This window comes from Diorhabda sublineata, chromosome 4 (assembly GCF_026230105.1).
Source record: "Diorhabda sublineata isolate icDioSubl1.1 chromosome 4, icDioSubl1.1, whole genome shotgun sequence".
Taxonomy (NCBI): Eukaryota; Metazoa; Arthropoda; class Insecta; order Coleoptera; family Chrysomelidae; genus Diorhabda; species Diorhabda sublineata.
This window is the reverse complement of record NC_079477.1, coordinates 16,638,195-16,661,234: the sequence shown is the minus strand read 5'-3', so window position 1 is coordinate 16,661,234 and position 23,040 is coordinate 16,638,195. Positions and strand designations below refer to the sequence as shown.

Genomic DNA, 23,040 nt, shown 5'->3' with positions numbered 1-23,040 from the left:
TTTGTCCAGAGACACTAATGATTTCCATGAAGGTTACTAATTCTGCTCTTTCCCCTGATGCAACTTTTTTCTGGAAAAAATTTAAATTTCTTCATTACTTTTTCAAAGTTGGAGACGAACTGGCCCACCTTGAACTTGTTGAAGGCTATACTTCTGCTTGAGCTAATGCTTTCTGGTTTTCTTGATGAAAGCGCCGGATGTCTTTCCATAAACATCCGACGTCATGCATCTTTAGCCTTATTTTCTGCCTGCCATTCTTTAGGATCTTGCAATCATGTAAAGCAGACGCATTTCCATTAATATATACATATGTTAGGTGATAACTCAAAGCGGAGCATCTCTTGATATACTATACTCCAACTCAGATTCTTTCTCAATGGTAAATACTTGCCAATTAGTGTACTTGCTCTAGTATTTAGGCAAATTTTCCTCACTTTCATTTCCGAAGACATACAAATTTTGTCAATTTTGCCGTAAGTATTCTTCTTTGGTTTTCTTTTTTAAAAATTTTTTGATTCTACTTTGCAAACTCGTTCATTTTAATACATACACTTTAACAGATTCTCGTTCGGACAAGAATCCTTTAAAATAGCCTGTTTCATGCTTCCCTCATCTATTTGGTTTCTATTTGTCTTCCAAATTCGTTTTCGAGGCATGCAATTCAAAGTCTTAAATAGGTATATGCGGACAAATGCTCCTATGTCCCCATTAAAGTTATAACTACTTGAAATAAAAATATCCAAATTGTTAGGTTAGATAACATTGATATTTAATACTCAAATATTTGAAGTCTTTACAAAAAAACTAGATCAAAAAATCCATATTTTAATCATAATATCCTGTAAAGATATGGCAAGAAACTTCTTACCTGAATATATTTATAAAAAAACGACTGCATAAAGCACGTGTTGACATTACTACTGAAAAATTATTACTAGCCAGGTCACCTATAAACAGTGGAACTGAGTGGGAATTTCAAAACACATTTAAAATAATTCTATTGACTGAGGGCTCCCTTTGTTCCCCTATATTATTCTTTTGGTGACTATGATATGATGCATTATCCATCACAATACAGCTATTAAGTAGTATATTCGGCATTAATATATTTTGAAATAAATCTTCTAAAACTACCGCAGTGATAATCCTGGCTGGAATTCGAAATATTCTTGGCTGCAAAAAAGGAAATTCTGGTATCCTTCTTCTGATCCCGCATACATAATCCGACCTTGTTAGGTTCGGGAGTAATTATAAGGGTAAAGTGTTTTCTATTGCATCTCATATAGTAACTGGAGAGTAACCACTTTCTTAGATTGTGAAAAATAAAAAAAAAGCATGTTTAAAAAAATTTATTATACGATGAAGTTACAAACTTGTTTGAAAAAGCGCGTTATTTTCCAAATTAAGTATACAAATAAATTAGATTTTTGGTCCAAAAACCTTCTGAAACAATACGTCTTTTAAGTCATATAAAAATGAATATAAGTAGTCTACAACGGCTATTTAATATTGATTTGTTAGCTACACAAAATTAAAACTAAACATGAAAAATAGTTTCCAACAACTAGCATTAAAAACTCTAATTCTATATAGATAAATGAACATACAAATCATATTAACAATATCAAAAAAGCATACAGAATACTTATCACAGATAAATAATAATTTAATTAACTAAAATATGAATATTATTAACGAATATTCTGGAAAACGATAAGTTACTTCAAAGTTTATCACACATATAATTTTAAAATATTTATGAACACAAATGATATTTACAATTAGGAATACTGTCACTAAGGATTCGAGAACAAAATAGGCAAGAGGAATTAAAAATGCATTTAAAACAAATTTTAATCTCTTTTTGGTGTCACTTGTTTCTGTTTATAATTGTTAAATATTAATTTATGAATACCATTCTTCCAATGTCTGTTATCGGTAGAAAAGTAAGTTTTATCGTGATGATTTGAAATTATTACTCCAACTTAACGGATGATATGCTCAATGTTCCTATCATATATTTCTCAGTACTCGGTCACTGGTATAGACATTTCTTTCTACCACATGATTTATGTTGCACCAACCAGGGATAGCAATAGTTAGTTCATCATTTTGATAGTTGAATGTACAGAAATAAAGAATAACATCAGTATTTTTATATCTGTCAGTGTCTTTAAATTATTTCATTTGAAACTGCTTTTGAAAAGCATGCTTGTTAAATCGGCGTGATTAAACTATTATCATGAATGAAAGTCAGGAAATGGAAAATATCTGATGGAATGGAGTTTGAGTTTTATGCTACAAACTATTAAATAGTAAACGGGAAAACAATTGATAATTTGTGGAATTTAGTAAATGAAGAAAATAAGATAGATTCAGTCAGTATTATTTTAATTTTTATCAAGCCCACACACTTACACAGCAACATATGTCCTCGTTTTGCTCAATCACCCTCTTTTTAACCGAATTGATACCTGTAATGCTAAATTATTATCACTACTAACCATTTGTCATGGAATAATAACTTCATATTAAAAGGCAAATACTTATAACTTTTGGTCATATATTTTAACCACTTCTTCATTAATTTTAGTTAGCCTTGAAGTTAGCCATATCACTTTTTCGAGTACTATGCTAAAGCTTTTAATATTTGGAAGGAATCTAATGATAGTTCTGGATACGTTTTAAGAAACATGTGCAAATATTTGACTGGCAATCTCATTTTAAACTTGATGTTTTACATAATTCTACAATATTTTGGGAAACAAAATAAAATAATTTCATATATTGGCATGTCCTCATATTTTTTTGTACAAATTGTAGCTTTTCGTTTTCCAAAAAATTTAATCTTTCGTGAAGAGATTATTAGGAATGTGTTCTTGTCTATATCGAAACATCACCATATTGTAATGACCACTTTTCATAAGCTACAAGGCTTTGAGGTGATACGCTACGTCTAATACGTTTCAGTGAATCCAAAAAATCGTTGATAGTTATACTTCTAACAGCACTCGGATCCAACTGCTTTACTTGTTCTGGTTGTAGTTCTGAAAATTGAAACATTGTTGAAATATTTAGTTTTTGGTATGATTTGATAAGAAACTCATTTCTTAATGAGAGTAGTTTCCATTTTTTCATATTTTGTCGAATAGTGTCTCCGGATAGGAGAAGCGACTCTTGAAAAAGTTGAGAAGTTATGAGACTGGCGAAAAATCGATAAATATGGTTATTACTTTGTTCAGTGAATGGTATCCCAATATTGCTATGAACAAAACGCTTGGTGTTTAATTAAGAGATTTCTTATAAGAGAAAGCATTCATTAGAGGATACAAAAGCTTATGAAAAAACTGATACTGGTACTTAAGTTGCTTTAAATTCAATAGATGCAGAACCCGAAGCGTCGCTCAGAAATCGAAATCACAAACAAAAGTGAAAGATATTCCAGAGAATTTATAAAGCAAACAGAATTTATTTCTACCTTTAGAAAAAAGTGGCGATCGCAGTTCTTTTTGTCTTTCTCTTTGTCTAAGATAGCTAAGTTTTGAAAACAATTTGGGAGCAAGAAGTTTTGAAGGCATTCTAAATATCAAGGACTTGCTAAGGTTTCTTCAAAAAAGTATGGTCCAATAATCCATATTATTTCCGCCAAATATTAACTTTCTTTGGGTAATCTTGCATCCAGTGTAGATTTGCCATAGCCCAGTACCAATAAATTTGAAGCTTAGTAGAAATATAGCTCCATCAGAGGAAAAAATCTTTTTTAAAAACATTGGATCTCTGTTATGTTGTTATAATATCAATAATTCAATTGGTCTATCAAAACCATCTTTCAATAGTTCTTGTACTAAACTTACTTTGTAAAGATGCCATTTTTCCATCTTTAGCTTTCTAAGAACTGTTGAATGATCTAATGCTACTTGCTATGAATGGTATGGGGATTAATTTGAAAGGCTAACAGAACACATAGTTGTTTGTTTTCAGATATTCGTTTTCTACTACCTTTAGGAATGTCTTTGACATGATTCATTTTTCATAATTTTTTCTCAATTTTGCTTACAGTGAATTGTGAAAATGATGTGATTATTAAATAATGTATATACTTCGTAGCTTACAAAATAATGAATTTATTCCATTCATTTGCTCCATACAGTAAAATAACGCTGTATACAAAGGACAAACACAATAGATCTATATATACAGATACAGCACCTTAAGACCACCAGTTAATAAGGGTATTAAACAATTTTAAAGTTTTAGAAATTACATTGTAATCTCAAAAGAAAATAATAACATCAGAGTGGTAACACACTAACTTACAAATATAGTGTAAAAAATCAACATATTCACCTCTAATGGGGCCTAACGCGGCATCTTTGGCAAGAGCAGTCAAGTCACTACCAGAGTAACCATCTGTCAACGTTGCTAGCCTTTTCAATTCTTGTTGTGTTAGAGTACAACCTTGCTTTGCCAATAATTTTTTGAGTAATTTTGCTCTCGTATCTAAATTAGGTAAGCTCACATAAACTCGTTTTGGAAACCTTCTAAGAGCAGCCTCATCTAATTCCTGAGGTCTGTTTGTTGCCGCCATAACCAAAACCTAAAGCAAGTTCAGATCAGTCTCATGGGTAATCAGACAATGCTTAATATTTGTTTTCTAGCAAAATAGAACATAAAGATTAGTCAGTATTTAATTTTTTTCTCAAGGGGATTTTTGGTCTTCAGTTTCTTATTTATAAAATAATTTGATTACTAATTAACTCTATCGTAAATTTCGCCACATATTTGGTATTTATTGGAAATTTTTGCACATACCGTCACCCGGGGTTAAGTTGGACTTTTATGGTCAAGTTGGACAAAGGACCTATTTAAAATATATATATCTAGGCAATCAAAGAGATACATTGTCTCATTGCGTGATTGGTTGCAGCGTTAACCATACACATCAGGCTTTGTAAGATCGTGGTTATGTGTGGACGCATTCGGTAAGTTATGAAAAAAAAATTCTGAAATATTGTTATAAAATTTGTCAATTTTAAAACACTTGTTTTAAAACTGCTGGGGAAAATTATTCTATAATAGTTCATGCATGAAATTTTATCAGCAAAGTCTTTGATATGTATTTAACCCACAATAAGTGTTGAAGGTCACATTTTTAACGTTGATTGAGAAACAGGGCCGTACTATGGAAAAATGTACCTCTTACAGGGTGAAGTTGGACAATGGTGCGCAAGTATAAAAGACCGCTTGGAACAAAGCCTTACCAAAATTATAAACCTGAATCGATGGTTAAGGCTGTGGAAGCTGTAAAAAAAAGAAAAATGACTCTAAGAGCGGCCGCCGAAATGTTTAGCGTTCCAAAATCTACGTTATATAATCATGTTAAAGGCATTAAATGCACTCAACGATATGGTGGGCAAACAGCTTTAAGTGAAGAACAGGAGAACACATTAGCCGACGGAATTTCAACAGCAGCAAAATGGAATTTTCCTTTACAAATTATTGACATAAGAAAACTAGTGAAGCATTATTTAGATAGACAAGGAACAACTGTTTCTATTTTTAAAAATAATCTACCTGGAGTGGAATGCTGCATGCTGAATTGAGTGTGAGATTGGCCAGTAATATCAAAAGAGCTCGAGCCGAAGTGACGTCAGAAGTCGTTAATGTATACTTTGATGAACTGCAAGTAGCCCTGGAAAATGTCCCTTGTGAACAAATAGTTAACTACGACGAGACAAATTTTTCAGACGACCCTGGAAAGATCAGGGTTGTCACAAAAAGAGGAAGTAAACACTGTGACATTGTAATGGATAGTTCCAAAACCAGTGTGTCTGTTATGGTAGCTGGATTTGCTTCCGGGAAAATTCTTCCGCCATATATCGTTTGCAAAGCTCAGCATTTGTACCCTACATGGATCGAAAATGGTCCTCCCGGTGCAGTGTACAATCGCAGCAAAAGTGGCTGGTTCGACCAGTTTTGTTTTGAAGACTGGTTCCTAAAAGTGGCTTTGCCGTATTTGTCATAATTTCAAGGCAAAAAAGTTTTAATTGGTGACAACCTGTCTAGTCATATATCGTCATATGTCATAAAAAAGTGCAGAGAAAATGATATTCATTTTATATTATTACCACCGAATTCAACTCACCTGTGCCAGCCACTTGATGTTGCGTTCTTCAGACCACTAAAAGGCGAGTGGAGAACTGTTTTACGACGTTGGAAATCATCCAATAGAGGAGTTTTTCAAAAAAACGATTTTCCGCGTTTATTACACGAGACTTTCGAAAAACTGGGCTTACAGTCAAAGGACAATATTACAGCGGGATTCGCATCGGCTGGAATATATCCACTGGATAGAGAGAGGGTGTTAAAAAAACTCCCCGACTACAAAAGTGACACTGGTAATGACACTGATGCTTGGTCTCAAAGTTTTGTCGATTTAATAAAAGAAAATTTAACACCTCCACCAAACAAAACCAGAAAACCAAGAGGTAAAAGACTAAATATATTGCCAGGACGAAGTGTAACTTTACCTGGAGACAGTGATGGAGAAGATGAAATAGAATCAGGAGAACTGAACCAGATTGAAAAAGAAAATTCTTCAGAAGATGAAAGTATTGATGAAAGTAGCAACAATGACGAGACTGATAACGAAAACGATTGTGATATACAACCAAATACGCTTACTGAACCTTCCATTCCTAGTCCCCCAACACGTTTCAGTATAGAGCAATACGTTCTTGTGCGGTTCGTCGGACAAAAAAGACATCTCAATTTTGTGGGCAAGATCATTAACGTTGAAGAAAACACATATTTCGTGACATTCCTAAGAAAAAAATATTTGGAGAAAATGGGTAATTTTTTTGTATACCCCAATGTCGAAGACTCTGCCGAGGTTACACAAGAAGAAATTTTCTATATTCTGAAAAAACCCATTGATTTACGAAGAGAACGCATTCAATTTACTGAAGCATTAGATTATGATAGCATCGGTTAAGCCCTTCTTAAAAGCCTACTTAAGAATTTAGAAGTGATTTTTATTTTTGTACTGTTATTTTCATATTGTTATTGTTACGTTTTTTAATTTTGTTTTAATTTTTTGAATAATTGCAAATCTAATCAAAAACCTTTTTAAAAATATGTCCTGTGTCCAACTCCATCATTAGAAGGTGGAAAATTGACGTTTAAGCTATTAAACAAGGCTTGTCCAATCCCGCCCCAAAATGCGGTTGAAGTTGGACAAAATTTAAAAAATAAAAAATAAAAACTGATTAATACTATCAAATATTTAATGTGACATTTGCGTTGAATAATTATGGAACTATCTTACTGATTTTTTTCAAAATTTTGGAAGTTACGATAAAAAAGTTATTTGCCAAAAACGCTAAAAATTGTCCAACTTCACCCCGGTTGACAGTACTTCTCTACAGCTACATTTTCAATTGCAGTGGCGAAATTATTTTCCAATAATTCTACATTTTTTTTTTAATGAAGAATGGGTGTTTGATATTAGGTCCCAATATCCCAACATAACAAATATTTTAATCCCCGATAATTAATACATGTTCAAAAGCATATATATATATATATATATATATATACAATTTGCACCTTTTCACTTTCTGGATTACTGGGCAATCCGTCAAATTCCACAAGAAACTCTGTCTTCAATCTGCGGCTAGCTTCATGTTCATTATTTGATCGTTCTGACAATAGAGAATCGACTTCATCTATAAAAATAATTGATGGCTGAAGTTCTCTTGCTATTGCGAATAGTGCTCTGACCATTTTTTCTCCATCCCCTACATATTTTGAAGTTAAGCTAGCTGCACTTATTGAAAAAAATGTAGCCTAAAATAAAAATTATATTTAGTTAGTACGATTATAGTTATCGGTATTATATATAGTTTTTTATGCTATAATAAAGTTACATTACCAGACAAAAACAAATACAAGGTAGTTCATAATAATATACAATAGTTTCTATGAAACAATATTTTAGCTATTAATTAAATTTTACTTTAATTTGTTTTATTATTTACTTAATGTATTACTGAAACTAGGTACATTTATCTTCAGGTAAATCAAAACTGGTAATATTTATCAAGTTATTATTACAAGAACAACTGTCTGCAAATAAATGTCTAAGGAAACAATTATTGAAATTTCCAGGATAACGGGTTGTCAATAATAAATACTTACTCTTTACGTATAGGATCAATTTCTGCATTCTATTATTGTCTTTAAATATTCTTTGCTCAAAGTTAGTAAGGAAACAAAATGGTACGAGGATGTATCGAGATCTAGTTAGCCTAGACCAGTTCCATGCATAAACAAAATATTGCGATACCATAGCAACGAACAATAACTTATTAGAAGTGTCAGTGTAAAGTTTGACGTCAAAAAAGGAAACCAGAGTACGCAATAAATTAAAAGAAAAAAGAATTCCACCGAAATTGTGAAAATCGAAACATTGGAGTATCGAGCTATCATCAAGTACCTGTATTTAAAAGGGTTAAGTGGTAAGCAGATATGCTTAATACCCTTGGTGATTAATGTCCTTCGTATACGACCGTGAAAAATTGGACTGCAGCTTCAAAAGAGGTAAATTTTCCATTGAAAATGATATCCGATCGGAAAGGCCAGTTTCTGTGTCAGTCCCCGAAAATATCGATGCAGTTCATGACATGAATTCATCAGACCGTCGAATTGGGCTAAAACGGATATCTGAAGCACTGAATATTTCATACGAACGCGTTCATCATATAGTTCACGTCAATTTGGACATGAGAAAAATTGCTGTAAAATGGATTCCCAAATTTTTGAATTTGGACCAAAAGCGTGCAAGGGTAGAATCATCGCGTTCGATCTGTGATCGATTTGAAATCGATGTAGACTTCTTAAACCGAATTGTTACTATGGATGAGACTTGGGTACATTTCTACGATCCAGAAACAAAGCAACAATTGATGGAATGGCGACACTCTTGGTTCTCCAAGACCTAAGAAATTTCGTGTCCAAAAATCTGCTGAAAAAGTTCTTGCTTCAGTTGTTTGGGATTGCCATGATATAATCATGATTGATTTTTTTGATAAGAATAGAACAATAACTGGAGATTACTATTCGACATTACTGACCAATCTACGGGAAAAAATTAAAGAGAAAAGACGCGGAAAGCTATCCAAAAGTGTTTTATTTTTGCAGGACAACGCCCCAGCACACTAATCTCATGTTGCCATGCAAAAAATTCGTGATTTAGGGTTTGAATTACTAGAACACCCCCCTTATTCACCAGATTTGGCTCCGTCCGACTATAATCTCTTTCCTCAACTGAAAAAAGTTTAAAAGGTCGTAAATTTTCTTTCAACAAGGAGGTAATAAAAGCTGTGGCGGTCTGGTTTGCAGAGGAAGAAGAAACATTTTTTTGAAATGTCTAGAGACGTTGTAATACATTAATCCAATTAAGAGGAGAATATGTTGAGTAATACAGTCAGAAATAGAAGACGGATATACAACAGGAACAAGCGCAATATGTGGAGAACCAAGATCAGAGAAAAAGGGCGATAGAAAAACAAATAAATAAAGCACCGGGAATAGATAAAATAAAGACGAAAATACTGAAGTAATTAGGAAATAAGGGTCTGGAATTATTACAAAGAATATTATTCATAGCGTGCAGTGTGCAAAACAATCCCAGAGAAGTGGAGATTAGCATTAATAGCAACATTTTCAAAAAAGGAAGTTATAACGATTGTCAAAATTATAGAGAAATATCACTACTATGTACTACATCAACGCAAGATTGAATATTCACTTGGAGGCAAAAAAATAACAGATACAGACAGTGGGATTCATGTGGCAAAAGTTGATTTAGAGAAAGCCTTTGATGGAATAAACTGAGAAAATATATGGGAAATAATGAGGAATAGAAAAGTTGATAAGCATTTTTGAAAATATATTAAAGAAAACAGAGAGTTAGCGGAAATGAGATAAAGAGACGTCTTCAGCCCGTTATTGTTTCTTCTAGTCATGGACAAAATAACTGACGAAGTGAACAAAGAAGGTAAGAAACATAAGAGAAAACAGATTGGGACCAATCTACATAAACGAAGTAATGTATGCGGGCGACCTACTAATAACTACCGGTAACACAAAAGAGCTACAAAAAAGAATACAGAAGTGGAGTATTGAAATAAAGCAATACAGATTGCAGATAAACATACAAAATACAAAAATAACTGAAAGATCAAACAAACTATAAAAAATAACTGTGCAAATACAAGAACTGGAAAAGAAGAGCGTTAACAAGCTAAAATATCTAGGGACAATCGTAAGACTAGATGAAAGAATTGATGAAGAGGTCGCCAAAAGGGTAAATAAGACACTATCCACATATCTAGCCCTGTACAGTGAGTAGGAAAACAAAACGTTGTTCATGTAACTGTCAGTGTCACGTAAAGAATTTAATAAAATATTTTATATCAATTTTGATTAATTTTTTTATTGTTTATAATAGTCCATTATATAATTATATTATGAGCAAACTGAATGAACAAGTAACAAAAACAAAACGACTCATGGGAATTTAAAAATAAAGATTTGCATATACAAAACGAAAGACTGATATTGATTGTTTAAAAACTGAAATGTTGGAAAGAAGTGAAAATATAACCAGAATATATCCTAAATATATTCAGAATTTACTGGTATATCAAAGAGAGTGTAGTGGTAGATAAATACCAAATTTAATAAGTTTGATAAAAATATCAAAGATTTATGTACTGACTCTGGAAATGATTCAGGTTACCACCTAAATATTACGTATTCAACCTCACAATAATTACTGTAAGTGTTTATTGAAGATAAATTAGGAAGATCTGCTCAGCCTTCAGTTTAGTTAGATTGTAGATGTCAAATCAATACCCAGCGAAGACTATAAAATGTTTGAAGAAATTTTATCGAACATGAACAAGATTGTAGATGTCAAATCAATACCCAGCGAAGACTATAAAATGTTTGAAGAAATTTTATCGAACATGAACAAGTATTTGGTACTTCCTAAAATATATTCCGAGTTAATGTATTGGTGCTAATTGTTTTGATAATTTTGTCTTGTTTTCTTTTATATATACATAACAATTTTGAGTCTGGTTGGGATATGAAATGTTAGAATCTTAATCTTGCCAGTCCCGAGTTCCCGTAAAAAAAAAGAGAATTTTAGAATTGGCAATTCCAAATCTAGTATGTAAAATTGAATAAAACAAATATATATTTATTCGGTTGAATAACTGTTAAGCTGTAACTTTTTAATTTGCTAACAGAACAAAAGATAAAAATCCAAAAATATAGTTTCATTTTCTTAATGAAATTTAGAAGTATTTTAACAAGGTGACCATACGTCCAAGATTGGACGGGACAGTCCCGGATTTCCACATTTCGTCCCAGATTGTGCGGCGTTTTTGAAGAGGTTATTATTTTCAATATTTATTTCAACAAGAACTATTTTTACAAAATTTGAATCGAAAAAATTGTACATATCAAAATACGCGGCATGCTTTAATCCATTTGAAGCATACAGTGAACTCTCGATTCTGTGAATCCCCTTCCACCTAACGCTCAGAGACACAATGTGTAGCGTAGACCCTGGAAACCAGTATTTTGTTACACATCGTGTATCTGAGCGTTAGGTGGAAGAGGAAACGCAGAATCGTCATAGTTGGACGGTATGAAGAGATCTCCTTAGCAGTCAGATTTTTGTCAGCTCAAGTTTGTCAGTGTCAGTCAGAATATCCTTGTATAAAAAAAAATAAACGATTAGCGAATTTGACGTCAGGTTCAACATATGCGCAGCAAACTTTTCAATCAATAATGGTGGACATAACAATATTAAAGCTCATTTTAACAATAGGAAACATCAAAAATCAGCTTCTGTTATTGCATCGACCTCTTCTGTAACAAACTTTTTAAAATATGAAAAAATGAGTTGCGTACTATACTGTTTGTCACTATCATAATTTTAGATCTATAGATTGCACATTCAAATTGTTACAATGCTGCATTTTCGTGTTCACGCACTAAAGCGGAAGTAACTAACATTTTTGCCCTAAATATTTTGAATATATTGCACTGCAACAGTGCAAATTTGTTTCTGTATTAACTGATGCATCCGAACACAAAGAAATAAAATATTTCCAGTGTTAGTAAGATATTTTGACTGGAAATATGTAATTAAAGTAAAAATTTTGGAGCTGAACCTAACCTAACCTACACTCAGTAATTATGTTGCTCATTGCATTATAAAAAATTATTTAAAAGAAAAAGTTGTTGGATTTTGTGCAGACAACACAAATTCTAATTTTGGCGTAGCGAATAGGATACGGATAATGTTTTTAAAAAATTTTAGCAAAAACTGAACCATAATTTAGTCAGAGTTGGGTGTGCGGGTCATATTTTCAACAATACTATTAGAAAAGCTGGCGATATTTTACCGATTGACGTTGATTTAAATATATCGAAATTATATTTATACTTCAAGTGGTACACTGTTAAGAGTGGAAACTCTTTAAACATTTTTGTAGCTTTGTTGAAATAGAATTTTCAATGTTATTGGACTACTTCAAAACAAGCATTAAAGTTAGCTGTTGAGAGAAAACTACAAATGTTTGCGCCCTTACATTTAGAAATCTTTCAATCACAAGAAAGAATTCTAAACTTTTTAGTAACCCTTTTCTGAAGCTTAGCTGCACTTTGTACTTAGTCAAGGAATAGGATTCCACACGGCAATAATTCAAATAGAAAAAGTGAATAAGGGTCTTCGGTGTTATTGCAGCTATTGAGAATTTGAACACAATTTTGACAAGCAAAATTCAAGATTCCTTTATTCCTACAGCGGTTTGTACTAAATTAGATAAATTTAAAGAAGAAAAAAAAGTATCTGAAAATCAGATTATACAGTTCCGAGCCGACGCTGTTTCATTTTATCAGACTGCACAGTTATTTACAGAAATGGACAAAGATAAGTTTTCAGGACCTGGATTCATATAGCTGGATGACTTTAAACAAAACACCAGTATGGGTTGAATTTGAATCTTTTCTATTACTTTTTAATAAAATTACGAAAACGCATCAAATATTTGAAAATGATATACGACGAGTATGCTTATATGGAACTATACGTTACGGAAGAGAAAATTGCCGATTGGAAAAATAACCGAACTTCATCAATCCAAAGGTGGGTTGAAATGGTCTCTCACTTTAATAATAATTATAAATGCGTCAAAGCGAAAAAGACCTACTGAAAAAGATCTATAGTTCAGAAAAATCTAAAAAGTACTCAGTAGTTCTAAATAAAAAAATTGATACATTTAAAAAATACTGATTCTTATTATATCCTTAAATATTATTTGTTATGTATAATTTTTATAAAAAAATAACATATTTAAGCTATTCAACTACTACCCCCCACCATTACAAGTTCCTGTCCAGGATTTGAAATAAAAAAATATGGTCACCTTAATTCCAACCAACTAAAGCTTTTTAAAAGAGTCCTTCAATATCCATAATTATTAATATGAATTTTTGTTTCAATTGAATCACATTCTTAATAATTTATATTCGCACATTTTGGTATGTCACTAATCTGTGCTGAACAGAACAGAACAAAGAATTTTTTTTTGTTTTTTTCTTCCTCCAACTAAATTTAAACGAATTATACGAGTAATATGTGTGATTACAAAAAGTTGAATTGTTGATGTGACAGCAAAATAATATGAAATATAAAATATACAACTATGGCAATTAGGTAGTAAAAATGCTATATATTTGGGTAACATAGTCTTACTTAATTTACCTGGCATTCAGTGGCTACAGCCCTAGCCAATAACGTTTTTCCATTTCCTGGTGGACCGAACAATAGCAATCCCCTTGCAGGAGTTCTTAAGCCAGTGAATAACTCAGGTCGTAAAGATGGTAATATTACCATCTCTTGTAGAGCTTGCTTGGCAGTATCTTGGCCAACAATATCTTCCCATTGTACAGAAGGTCCACCTTCTACAATTTCGTCTAAAATAGCTTGGCCTAATTTTGGATCCACCCCACGTAAAGAAGACGATCTGACCCTTTGTCCCTGCTTGCTGGTAGAACCTACAATAAGAACAGTCTATATAAAAAGAAACAAAAAAGAATTTTTTGTGTTCATTGAATATTATTCTTTACGTTAAAAAAATGAAGAAACCGAAGAAAAGTTAAATAAATATTATCCTGAAAGTTCCCGCAAAAATGGAATGACTTGTTAGGGGTTCTTTACTTTTATAAGTGGTCATATGAGCAAGTCTGATGCTAAACTCTGAGTACGTTACTTTATGTAAATACTTCAGAAATGATTAATACAATTCATGCCCTTGTACTCAGCGATCGTCGAATAAAAATGTAAGTGTAGTAGATATTCAACACGCAATATTTTGCATAAAAAGTGACATATAGAAAAGCTATATGCAAGCTAGGTGCCGCGGTTGCTATATACTTATAAAAAGCTTGATAGAATTTAAAATTCAAACAAATGTTTCGATATCTTCAAACGTAATTCAAGCTAATTTTTTTCGTCAATATGTGACAATAGATGTAGTGTGTAGAATATATTTACGTTAAAAAATGAAATTTTTACAGTAAAGTAACTCTTTTCATTGAAAAGCAACTCTCCCGTCAAACCGTTTTCGTATATTTTTCAATTAGTGTATAATATAAATTTATAAAGTTATACATCTAGTTTTCAAGAAACTTACCGCCATTATTATTTACGTTATTAACTTTCCTTGCAGGAGATCCAGTGCTTCCAGGAACAGACAATTGTTTTTTGACAGCTGGGGGAGTCGAAGAAATTTTATTAAAGGGACGGACAGGTTGTATTGGAGCATTGCGGGAACCCATTGAACGTGGTAAAGTTAAGCTTTTAGATAATGGAGAATTTGCTGGACGTTTACTTGCTATCGTCAGTTTTTTTCCTGAAGCTAAAAAATAATCAATTTCACTGGTATATATATACACAACATTATATTAACTGCATTTTAACAGATACACTTATCTCACGAATAGAACATGAAAAAAAATTCAAAAAAATCAATTTATTAGAGTTTGTAGATGACATGATCATATTTGGAAGTACTAAACAATATTTAAAATCTGTCGAGTATAAAATTATAGTCGCTGCATAATTTAAGCTAATTTGTGAATATTTCATTTCATCAAAATCCTTGGTTATAATAAAGTGTATATATTTTCAAGTTGTGATTTGGGTTATTTAACTGGTTTTTAATTCTAATTAGTTATAAATTTATATAACTGTACTGAATTGTTAGCATTATAATCGAATGAAGTATTTAAATGTTTAAATTATTTAGAATACCAATATGATGATAATGACGTTACTAAATTAGATAGAACTATAATAATAAATTAGGAATGTGAAGATATATAAAATTCAATTGTACTAGTCACATAAAACAAAGTAAAGAAAAATATTTTCATATTAGTGGCTAATTGATGAGATTTTTTACAGAAGCTGGAAAAGCATAATTTGGTTAATATTTGTTTATACCTGACTTAGGAACATGAACTTTAGGTGCAGGAATATTGCTACTGTAGGAAATAGGTGTATCCTGTGGTTGCCTTACTTCCAAATTATGTAACCTATCCATGCTTTCTATAAATGAAAATAATAATTTAAGCTACATGGTACTGAAGAAATAAAATAATTGCAAGCAAAAATGTGAGAAAATGTGATTAAATGCGTACATAACAAAAACAAACACAAAATTACTAGGATATAATAAAAACTTTTCTATATTAAGTAAAAGAAATAAATTATGGAAATAAAAATTGCAAAATACTTAATGAAAGTGTATATTTAATAACCAAATACTAAATATACCCAGTAACATTAGAAGTGTTATTCCCAGAATGAATAATTTATTGTTTACGATTATTTGTTAATGTGATAACCTTACATCAATTACATTTGCCTACATGTACTGAGCGAAAAATTAATTTTGTATTTTGTGATAGAATATAAACTGTCGAAATAGTTTACATGGAGATAATTTTGCAGTTTTCTAATTGGTACAAATAGATGAACTAATAAATATTGTTTGAAAATAACTTATAGTACAATGTTCATTAAACAAATTATCTAACCACTCCTAATGGAAACCAGTAGGATCTGTTAATCATATAGTTCAGTGATTCAAAGCGTCCCTTATTTACGGACTAGGCACTTGAACCACATTAACATATTGTCTCCAATTACTTAATTTTTAAATTATATAGATATGACTCTAAATGACCATAAATATTCTTATCTACTGATTTTATAATTATTTATAGTTAGATAACAAGAAATATGTTTCAAGACTGTGGAAACCACTCCAAGATCTCAATAACTTACATGGTCGTAGCAATGGGAATATTACATCAACATAAATAAGGTGCATCTGTGCAGTAGAAAAGATCTATTTAAAGAGCCTTCAACTGTCTTAGTAAGGAAAGTGTATGCAGATTTTAAATGATTATAATTAGGATTTAAATTTCTGTTTGTAAAGTTTTGTGATTGTGTAACAATCAGAATTGTTAGTTAGAATAGGTGATAAAAAGCGATATTCATGCGCAATAAAGAATAAGAATGAAACAAGAATCTAACAATACTCTTGTACAATTAAAGTATAATTTAACCGTACATATGAAAACTTGACACTCTTCTAAACTAACTAAAAGATAGAAATATTACAGTATCACCTAATAAGTCAACTGTGAGATAACACATCCAAATATGGTACTTTGAATAAACTTTCAGTAAAAGAAACTTTCTAATTTCCAAATAGTTCAGGTTACAATTTAATTATCACCTACATTGAATGAGATAAAGGACTTGTTTATAGAATTAGAGATTCTATACAAGACTACCTAAAAAATTACTGCTGATATTTAAAATATTCAAGTGAAATGGTAAGATTTATTAACCACCAATTTAGTAATTGATATGGACACACAGTTACCATTCAAGATTACAGGAACCGTTACGTAAGACTAAATGGAAAAAACAAGAGCTCTCAGAGTGGCTAATAACCAAAGAAATAGTAGCAGATGTTTAAAAAAGGCTAGTGCAGTGTTTTAGCTAATGCAGTGTTGTAAACAACATTGACTAAAATTTAAGAAGTATAATGTAGATGGAATATCAAAAGAAAATGGAGTTTAAGTGTTGCTGCTACCACCTTATCACTTTGATTTGACCTCATTCAACTAATCTGGGATAAAATAAAGACACATGTCACGAGAAACAACACAACATTGAAATTTCAAGTTGTTCATCCGCTAAAACACTACAAGATTTGTCATTGCAAAAAGGAATTCTGGAAACTTGATATATTGATAAATGAAACAATAGAACCAATTATTATTTCTATGGGAAGTGAGGAAATTGATAATAATGACTTCTTATAAAGATCAGGGGGTGGTGGGGTGATTCTATATATATTTGGTTGAGTATATGTATTATTGAATGTCCTAACCTGATATATTATACAATATGTCTATAAAAATAAATGTGGATACTTAATATTGATAGTTTACTATTTTAAAGTCATTTCTGTTATAAATCATTGAGGTAAATATTGTTTTGTATACGAGGTTTGTCAAAGGAAAGTCATAATAAAATTGAAGTGAAAATTGATATAAGGTATCAATGCCAAAGAAAAAATGTTGATATTTAATTATTTTAGGCTGTCTCAAATATGGTTTCTTCTGAATATAACACATCTAATGTCATTGAGAATAAATAGGTAGCGTTACTACCTATGTATATTGTTTGGAACGCTCTAGAAAATTGTTTCCAATTACTCCATTATAGTACAATTAGTTTTAATTTAAATGCAATAAGGAAATAGTGAGGTTAATTACATATTTCTCGATTATTTCACAAAAAAGACGATACACAATTCATAAAGCAATATATACATGAATAAACAATTCCACAAATACCTAAATAAATAAATTCTTCATATTCAATTATTAGAAATTTTCATTATATCAACTATTATGCAAGCTTCATACCTATTTTGTAAGACAAAATGCTAAGTGAGTTGTCTAGAGCTACTTCACATATTATATCATTTTGTTTGAAATATCTATATATCTATATATTGTCATTCAAGGTCAAAATTCAACAAGTAACGAGAATGGAGGAGCACAGACTAGCAAAGATCATAAGAGATGGAAAACCCGAAGGGAAAAGATCAAGAGGAAGACCACAAAAAAGATGGCAAGATAGCTGTTCATCAGAATAACAAATAAGATTAAATGTCACCCAGTAAACACAAGTCATTGGACTTAACGCAGGAATAAGAAGAAGAAGAAGGTAAAAATTGAAAAATAACATTATTTGAAAATCTAGTTGCCGAGATGAAAGTGACTCTCATCAAATAATTATATTTTTAAAGAATTAACATCCAACACAGAAAATTTTCTTACATGTTTGTCAGCTAGTGTTCAACTTGGATTCTTTACAGTAACAGCACAATTTAGTTAAAACCAACGACATTATTATACCTTTGGAAGAGGTCTTGAAGCACTGGAAATCCATTTGAGAGGAAAGATATATCAGTGTTTTACAGAGTAAGATTTGAACCTTCATAAAATAGCTACCGAAATAGCTAGATACTCCCAATACTGTGGGATGTATGCGAACTCGATTGCATCCTTCTCGAAATCAAATTCAGCTGATCTAAATGGATGGTCGATAAACATACACCAAAGACAAGATGGAAAGCATTGCGGCGACAGCTTAATGGCAGCAAGGTGATTGATGTCTGGAGCAATTCCTTTTTGGGCACCGAGTCGTACCCTATTATATCCAGACCTTGCTTCAGTATGCGGGCTATGGGGGAGGGGGGAGTAAATAAATTTTTTTCCTAGATACTCGTGGGAATAAAAAGAAAAAAAAACTGAAAATATTGGGAAAGCACCGCAAAAACCCAGAAACCCTCTACCTCTCAAGTGAGAATATTTTACAAGACAGGGAGTATCTCCTCCTTCCACTACCAAGTGTTCTCATAGCGAACTTAGTGGAGGAGGCACTAAATGTCATCTGGATGGAAGGATAAGATCCAGTTCAGAGGCATCCGCTTTCAACTGGTATGGATTCTCGTCGATTGTGGAACACCACATTTATGCAAGGGAATTTGAGATACAACTGTGAAAAAAAGTCAATTCTAAAGCATATCCATTAGGATGGGAGTGGAAAACAAAGAGGAAATATCTGAGTCCCATACTGGATAGGATAGTAAACTCCCCTGGACCAAGCATAAGAATAAGAAAACTAATCAGGTCTCTGAAGACCTATTGGTGTGTAGAAACATTGCAGAAGAGAATTGGGGTTGCCAATAATCACGTATGGGGCAGTAGAATGGGTTTGAATTCCAAAACAATCAATCTCTTGAAGTTGCATAAACTGATCTGTGTATGTACAACCAGGGTTATAAAAGCGATACCAAAGACTGTATGAGAAGTGATCCTAGTTTTATGTCTCTACATGTATTATGTAGAGATGCAGCATGATGATGATGCAGATGTAGATGCAGCATAGACTGAAATATTTTAATTTTAAAAAATGCACACACAAGAACAGAAAATACAGATATTAAAATAGAAAAAAAATAAATAAAATAACAACTCGAGTTGTTCTAGCTTTATTTAGATTTTAGCAGTTGTTTTAGGTTTGTTTCAGCATAGACTGAGAATGAAACTTGTAGGAGAAAATTGAAAAAAAAAATTTTTAGGTGGCACAGCACTTTTAAGGTTTCTGCGATTCTGGCAATTGTACGCTGTTGTTCTATATTGTTCCAAAATATAGTATACAAAAAAAGTGATTTTTCACAAATTGTTCTGAGTTGTTTTAAATTTGTTATCAATTGTTGCAGAATATTTCTTTCAAAAAAATGAATATTTTTTTGGAAATTTTAAGAAAATTGATTATATTCTTCAACTAGTACCCCATCTTTACCTCGAGTGTGAGAAATTGCTATTATATGAGTTGATCAAGCTTCTTCCTAGATTTTAGCAGTTTTTCAAGTTGTTCTAGGTTTGATCTACTTTATTCCAGAAATAGGGCTGAAAACTAATTTTTCAGAGCAGATTGAAATAAAATATGAAGTCATGGAAATAGGGTAGTTTGAAATCGAATTTTTTCCAAATTTATGAAAAATAAATTCCTTTCAAAGGACCTATTGTAAAAGGCGAAGGCTCAAAAGATCTAAGAGAAAGCTTGGAATCCTAAAACAATATCCCACTATCACCTCAATTTTCAGAAATCATTATTAAATTAATTGTTCCAGTTTTTTCATTGATTGTAGCAGTTGTAAGTTGTAGATTTGTTCTACTTTCTTCCATAGCGGAAGAAAAATGTGAAGAAGCCTCAAAAAATCTAAGAAGCTGGAAACTTAGAACGGGCGGTGGGATTTTCAGGAAAATGGGAAAACATAATTGAAACAACTCAAAACAATGAACTTAATCACGACAGCTCTTAAGAGCGCTGCTAGTTGAAAAACTATTTTTTGTGAAACACTATTTTTTTGAACAACTACCAGAATGTGCAGTCCCAGCTCAAAAATCAGATTTTTATAATATATTTAATATAACATTTAATATATATATAATAATATATAAACATATCATATAACATTTTGGAATAAAGTGGTTACACTATTGCTTTTTTAAAGTACAAACATGTTGGAAAATATTTTCTAACAACAATATAAAGCAGATGGAATTTTATAAAACTTTAATGGGAAAAAAACTTACACTTTTAAACATATTTTTTAAATATATCAATAAATTGGATAAATAAACAAAACATTTGTCTTGGATAAATAAACACTGGAGCATTCCTATACAGACTCAATATGTAAAATATATTAATGTTGGGAGGGGAAATTTAGAGATTTTGAGAACTTTATTATAATTTACAGTAACCCTGTTTTGAAATTTACACTTGTAGACTGGAACATTTTCCAATAATGTAGATACCACTGAAAATGACATCAACGCTTTTTTCACGAATAAATAAACAAATTTTGTGCATTATTCTCAAACTGATGCTAAAGCATCTACAAGTTTCTAAATAAAAATTTTATACTTCATGCATATATTTGTTTAAATTTATCATTACCTAAAAATTGTAATCTGTCTTTTGCCATAGCTAAATTCGTCTTCATTTTTTCATGCAATCTTTGAGCTCTCTCCCAAACTTCTCCTCTGCCACCCCAACATTGTACAGCAATACCAAGTTCCAATTCAGTAATACCTTTGCGGTACAAATCAATAGCCAACTCTTTTTGTCCTATAATAAAGTTTTATTTTCAATAATCACTTTGAAGTTTATCTAGTATCTTACATCAAATTCTGTTTAATAGCACTCATTACATGGTGTAGGAATTACAAGGCAATCATTCAATTTTCATGTAGTACACATATTTCAAAAATGATCCTAGCACCAGTTATTTATAGCAAACAATTTCATATTGTGATTTTGAGTAATAAAAAGTGATATATCATAAAAAAAGTTACTCTAACCTTCATTTTCTTCATCGATTTTCAATGCTTTGGATATATATTCAAAAGCTCTTCTATGATGATGTTTTTGTTTGGCTAACAAAGGATCACCTGGACCTGGACCCGTGCTTTTTGCTTGTGCCATTTCTGAAACTTCTTCAACAACTACACAATTATTACGTTCTCCATTCTCACAATCAGCTATTTGGTGACGCACAAAATATGTTGATGAACTACAATAAACAAATCTTAAAATGACAAAAAATTGATAAAGAAGTGACCGTAAAATGTTGAATAAAAAAATTATAGGAAAGGAAACTATACACAAATTTCGTTTATGAACAGATGTAGTTGAGTAAGAAGTAAACATCACATTACTATGGGATGCATCAGAGTCACTTTTACGTGATTTTTTTGGCGATTTTCCACTTTGACTCTTCCGAACCATTCGGAGGCCATGACACACTAATGTCAAGTTTCGTATTGCTGTCACTATATAAATTTAAATTCTCCGGTAACAAGCAAATAAGTAAACGTTGTCTAGAAAAATGTATTTTTATCAAAAAGAAATTGGTTAAATTTTTCGAGATCTAATATTAAATGTATAAAAATAACTAACATGAGCGAAATATGTCTGCGATCAAAATAGAATTATAATATCTTTTATGAAATATCATATAATATGTGACTTAAATGATTAACGGAGTAAATAGAAATTGAAATTAATTAAGAAAAATATTAATTAGAATTTAAGATTTTAATGATGATTTTTTTTAATAACAGTGACAAAATCACGAGCGGGGAATTTATGTGATGAAATTTACCTCTCTACAATTTAAATTTCTGTCACATAATCTCCAGGACGAAACAAAAATGATCTTAGGGCTCAATCAAACGTTGCGAAATGGACGTGCATCATGACTACTGAGGAACAGAGAGAACCAATCAGCACATTGACGCATCTCTTATTACGCTATTGTCTGTCCCACTATGTTCACATGGAGCGGATTAACTGCGCAGCGAAATGAGTATCATGAACTTTTATGTGAACAAGTTATTGAAATAATATTTGAATGAAAATCAGTCACAGTTATAATAAAAAGTTACTGTTACTTAATTTCTGATCATTATTTTTAAATCAAATTGAATATATAGGAAATATTTTTTTTATTGTGTTTGTTTATTGAGCGCTTAGTGCTTTTCGAAAACTATGATCCTGGGCACAGAAGTACAATACCTTCTGTGTCTTAGGCATAGAGATATTACAGATAGAGTAGGCATGCTATAGGCGCCCATACAAGTGGGAGCGTCTGGCCAATAGAAAGAGAGAGAGAATAATTTATGTATTGCTGTCTCTGTCTAATGGCGCATGCGCGTTGATTAGATTTCGAGTACACACTTTACCGTCGCCCGTTGAATCAGAGACACGCATGCGCAGTACGCAACAAA

At 31.5% G+C, this 23,040-nt stretch overlaps 1 protein-coding gene across 2 annotated transcripts; it reads right to left on the bottom strand.

The window, feature by feature from the left end:
• Window positions 1-1,334: 1,334 nt before the first annotated feature.
• Window positions 1,335-22,083, bottom strand: LOC130442463 (spastin). 2 transcript variants are annotated; one of them, XM_056776592.1, is made up of 8 exons: window positions 21,613-22,083; window positions 21,209-21,379; window positions 15,590-15,694; window positions 14,778-15,002; window positions 13,847-14,139; window positions 7,609-7,848; window positions 4,348-4,597; window positions 1,335-3,047 (listed from the first exon to the last, which is right to left on the bottom strand). In XM_056776592.1, exons 1-8 carry the CDS (start codon window positions 22,037-22,039, stop codon window positions 2,884-2,886), a joined length of 1,875 nt encoding a protein of 624 aa, XP_056632570.1. In that variant the 5' UTR covers window positions 22,040-22,083; the 3' UTR covers window positions 1,335-2,883. The 2 variants fall into 2 exon arrangements, with proteins under 2 accessions (XP_056632570.1, XP_056632569.1); XM_056776591.1 differs by lacking the exon at window positions 15,590-15,694 and having other exon boundaries at window positions 21,613-22,073.
• Between the last annotated feature and the right edge of the window lie 957 nt (window positions 22,084-23,040).